Source organism: Amblyraja radiata, chromosome 9, assembly GCF_010909765.2.
Source record: "Amblyraja radiata isolate CabotCenter1 chromosome 9, sAmbRad1.1.pri, whole genome shotgun sequence".
NCBI lineage: Eukaryota > Metazoa > Chordata > Chondrichthyes > Rajiformes > Rajidae > Amblyraja > Amblyraja radiata.
Window position 1 is genome coordinate 45,045,456 of NC_045964.1, and position 4,313 is coordinate 45,049,768.

The window sequence follows — 4,313 nt, forward strand, 5'->3', positions numbered from 1 at the left end:
GACGGCCAGCCTCGCGTTGTGAGTCCTGGCTGGCTCTACCTCCGGAGCCTCGAGGTCGGCACTCCGCAGGTTGGAGGGCCGCAAGCTCCGCCATTAGGCCTCAGCGATACGGGAGGAGAAGAAAGGGGGATACGACAAAAAGTCGCATTCCCCCGAAGGGAGAGACAGAAAGCTCTGTTTCACCCTCCCCCCACACACATAACACAACCTAATAACCAAAAAATTACTAAACTAGACAAAAAAAACCAACATAAAAAGTAAAAACAGACAGACTGCAGGCGAGCCGCAGCTGAGAACATGCAGAGGAGATTCATCAGGTTGGATTGGGAGGCTTTTGTTTAGGCTGGGATTCTTGTTCCTGGAGTGAAGGAAGCTAGAGGTGACTTGATAGAGGTGTATAAAATTATAAAAGGTGCAGATGAGGTAGTTAGTCTAAATCTTTTGCCCACATAAGGGCCTCAAAAATGAGAAAGCCATAGGTTTAAGGGGAGAATGGAATTTCAGGGTTATTTTCTATATACACAAAGAGTGTGGATATCTGCAACGTTGTGCCAGAGGTGGTGATGAATCAGATACAATCACTAAATTTCCGAGATATTTAGACAGGCACTTGAACCGCAAGACATTGAAGAATACAGACCTGATGTGGGCAAATGAGGTGGGTTTAAAAGATCAGCATAGAGATGGTGGGAAAAGGGTTCACTGTCATGCTGTTTGAATAGCCATTGCCACTTGTAATCACTTGAAATGGACTGTTGACCAATTATTTTAAATCACCATGGTAACCAATTAACTCCTTTTGTATGTATAATTCTCGGTGATTATACTTATTCTATTAAATGCTGATATTTGGAAAAGGAGTTTCAAACCCATAATATGATAGGAAAATAACATTAGTAGCTTACCGGGCAGAAGCACAGATTCCAAGGAACTGCTGGCAAATTCACCACTGTTAATCCCAACCTAATAAATATACAACCAAAATAATTCTAGGAAAGTTAACTGTCCAAGCAAAACTTTCACTTGCAGAATTAATACTATACTTGTACAATCATTACAGGCAATGAATCATTGTCCTGAATTCTGATGAGGTGCCAAATAAGGTATAATGCAAGTGATCTGTTAAGACAATCAAGTGCATGGTACTTTATTGGACCAAAACAAAAGTGATGTTAAATACAGACAAGATATTGATTAGACCAAAGTTGAAAATTGAAAGGATTAATACCACATTATAGCGAGGACAGAAATCGTACAGTAAAGATTCAACATTATGATACAATATAAATATGATCATGCCTTAATGTAACTTCACTAGAATAGAGATCGGTTGAGGACAGGTAGGTAGAGATAGTTCTATCTATTGTACTTGTGTTTGGCTTGATTTCATTTCATTTACTGTACACAGTAGTATTATCTGATTTGTTTGGATAGCATGCAAAATAAAGCTTTCATTGTACTTAGTACATGCTGACAATACATAAGATAAACCATGGATGTGACAGCTGATGTAGCAAAATTACCCGTATAGACTGATTGATCTGAAGAGTTTCCTTTTATTCTATATTTCTTCTGTAATCATTTGTAGGAAATTATGATGAAAATCTAAACATCTGCCACACTTCAGGTTCAGGATCATCAGTTGTCAATCTCTAATTGTATTGAGTGCACCACAATCAATATTTTTATTTCTATTTTGCAAGCTATCCCCCTCCTGTTAGCAGTGGTGCGAGGTGGGCAGTACAGTGGCACAGCGGGTAGAGCTGCTGCCTGAGAAATCCTCGTTTTGATCCTGACCTGGGTACTGTCTTGTATGGAGTTTGCACATGTCTCCATGTGTCCTGTGTGGGGTTCCTCCGGGTGTGTCGTTTCCTCCCACATCCCAAAGACGTGCAGATTTGTAGGATAATTCGCCTCTGTAAATAACCCCTAGTATGTTGGCAGTGGATGTGAACGTGGGATACCATAGAACCAGTGCGCTGGTTGGTGTGGACTCGGTGGGCCAACGGGACTGTTTCCTTGCTGCATCTCTAAACTAAACTAAGTTAGAAATTTGGTGGAAAATAATATATCTTCTACCTGAAAAAAATTGTTGCAACACTTAGGAGGGCTATGATAGAGCAGTAACCCTTACAGAAATAAGATCTATTGTAAGTTTCAAATTATAGTAATATTTTCTTTGACCGATCCAATTGTTCTTGCCATTCATTTGTAGGTGCAGCAACACACTTATCTGGCAAAATATCATTAATGTGCCTGCTGGAGACACTTACCATGAGACTTGGAGTGGTATTGAGTGCTCTTCCTCAAAATCTTCAACTGAAGATCAAATTCACTTGCCCTCATTGTGCGAGCCTTTTAAAAAAAGAAACACAACATTTTGATTTTTTTTAGCTGTCAGCTGCAAAGGTAATCATAATAAGAAATATAGCCATCGAAGATATATTTTGACTTTACACACAAATACTAAAAAGCATTTCACAATAGAATAATATCTCCTGAATGTATTATTATGGTTGTGTTAAAATATTGAAGATTGTAAAGACACACTTGTGCTTTCCTATATTCATTAACAGTAGAGTGTTCCTGAATATTGGCTGCTGATATATTAGTCTGCATTCCCAGTATGAGTAAATCTATAATTTTTCAGCTGGATATATTCCAGCAGTTCCAAATGGGTCTTAATCATTATGTGTCAAGATGCTGCGTTACTGGTGTCTCGTAGAGCCAAGAGCTGAAGCTCAATCCTGCTGCTATTTCCCCAGCATTAAACACAGGACATGGACATAATTTCAATGGGGAATAATGTGGTTAGGGGAAGGAATTAGTTACATTAGTTATATTTTAGCTACTTAAAATTAATTTTAAGCTTATTTTTAACTTTTAAATTAATTTCAGGATTGCACTTATTTTTGGAATATTAATTATTTTCATGTTGAAATATTTATTTTATTCTTAGTTTTACAATGCACCTGAACATTGAACATCTGAACATAAACTTAAGTTTGACAGCTGACAAAGTTGGGGGCAGGGCATTAATTACTTAAATCTTTCAATGATGTGCACTATTTATAAAAATTCAAAAATACATTTGGCATGTTCTATGAGTTTATCTTGCAGCACTTACAAGTATTGATCAGAACCACACTTTTAAAATTTGGAAGTTTGGAAGAGAACAACCAATAAGTACTGAATACACTGGAGTTCAGAAGCACATGTTACCTCTTAGAGTCATAGAGGTACTATGGAAACAGGCCCTTCTGCCCAACCCGTCCATGCCGATTAAGATGCCCCATCTAAGTGAGTCCCATTTGCCTGAGTTTGTCTCATATCCCTTGAGTACAGCGATAGTAGGGTGCCACATAGGCGATAAACACATCTATTTCTTGGTTCAGCAATATGGCGACACAAGAGACAGCAGACGCTGAAATCTTGAGCAAATAATTAAAGTTCTGAAGGAAAACAGTGAGTCAAGCTTGCGGATATCCCCAGTTGCTAACCATTTTAATTCCCCTTTCCATAATGACATTTCTGTCCTGGGCCTCCTCCATTGCCAGAGCGAAGTCACACGCAAACTGAGGAACAGCACATCAGATTCCACTTGGGTAGCTGATAACCCAATTGTATGAACATTGAATTCTGCAATTTCAAGTAATATGCCCACTCTGTCCACTGCCCTCCACTCCCCTCCCCATCCCGGTATACATTTCTCTCACCATCTTCCCCATCACAGTCACCCTGCTCACTTCCCCATCTCTGTATGATAATGTCCCTTCCCCCGAGTCCCTCATTTCCCCTTTATCCCCTCTCTTTCCTCTCCCCTGTCCTTTCTCTCCATATCCTAACCCTGCAGCTTTACGTTTCACTTCCACTTCTCTCCTTATCTGACACCCTTTGTCTCCCAGTTTTGGTCTCCTAATTTGAGGAAGGACATCCTTGTGATTGAGGCAGTGCAGCGTAGGTTCATGAGATTGATCCCTGGGATGGCGGGACTGTCATATGAGGAAAGATTGAAAAGACTAGGCTTGTATTCACTGGAGTTTAGAAGGATGAGGGGGTTTCTTATAGAAACATATAAAATTATAAAAGGACTGGACAAGTTAGATGCAGGAAAAATGTTCCCAATGTTGGGTGAGTCCAGAACCAGGGGCACAGTCTTAGAATAAAGGGGAGGCCATTTAAGACTGAGGTGAGAAAAAACTTTTTCACCCAGAGAGTTGTGAATTTGTGGAATTCCCTGCCACAGTGGGCAGTGGAGGCCAAGTCACTGGATGGATTTAAGAGACAGTTAGATAGAGCTCTAGGGGCTAGTG

The 4,313-nt window shown here is 39.9% G+C and overlaps 1 protein-coding gene across 1 annotated transcript in view; it reads right to left on the reverse strand.

The window, feature by feature from the left end:
- The window catches only part of cdkn3 (cyclin dependent kinase inhibitor 3), a 9,767-nt gene extending 7,421 nt beyond the window's left edge, over positions 1 to 2,346 (reverse strand). The window contains 1 exon segment of the mRNA XM_033026450.1: positions 2,274 to 2,346. Within this exon segment, the coding sequence (XP_032882341.1) occupies positions 2,274 to 2,346 (73 nt within the window).
- Positions 2,347 to 4,313: the final 1,967 nt, after the last annotated feature.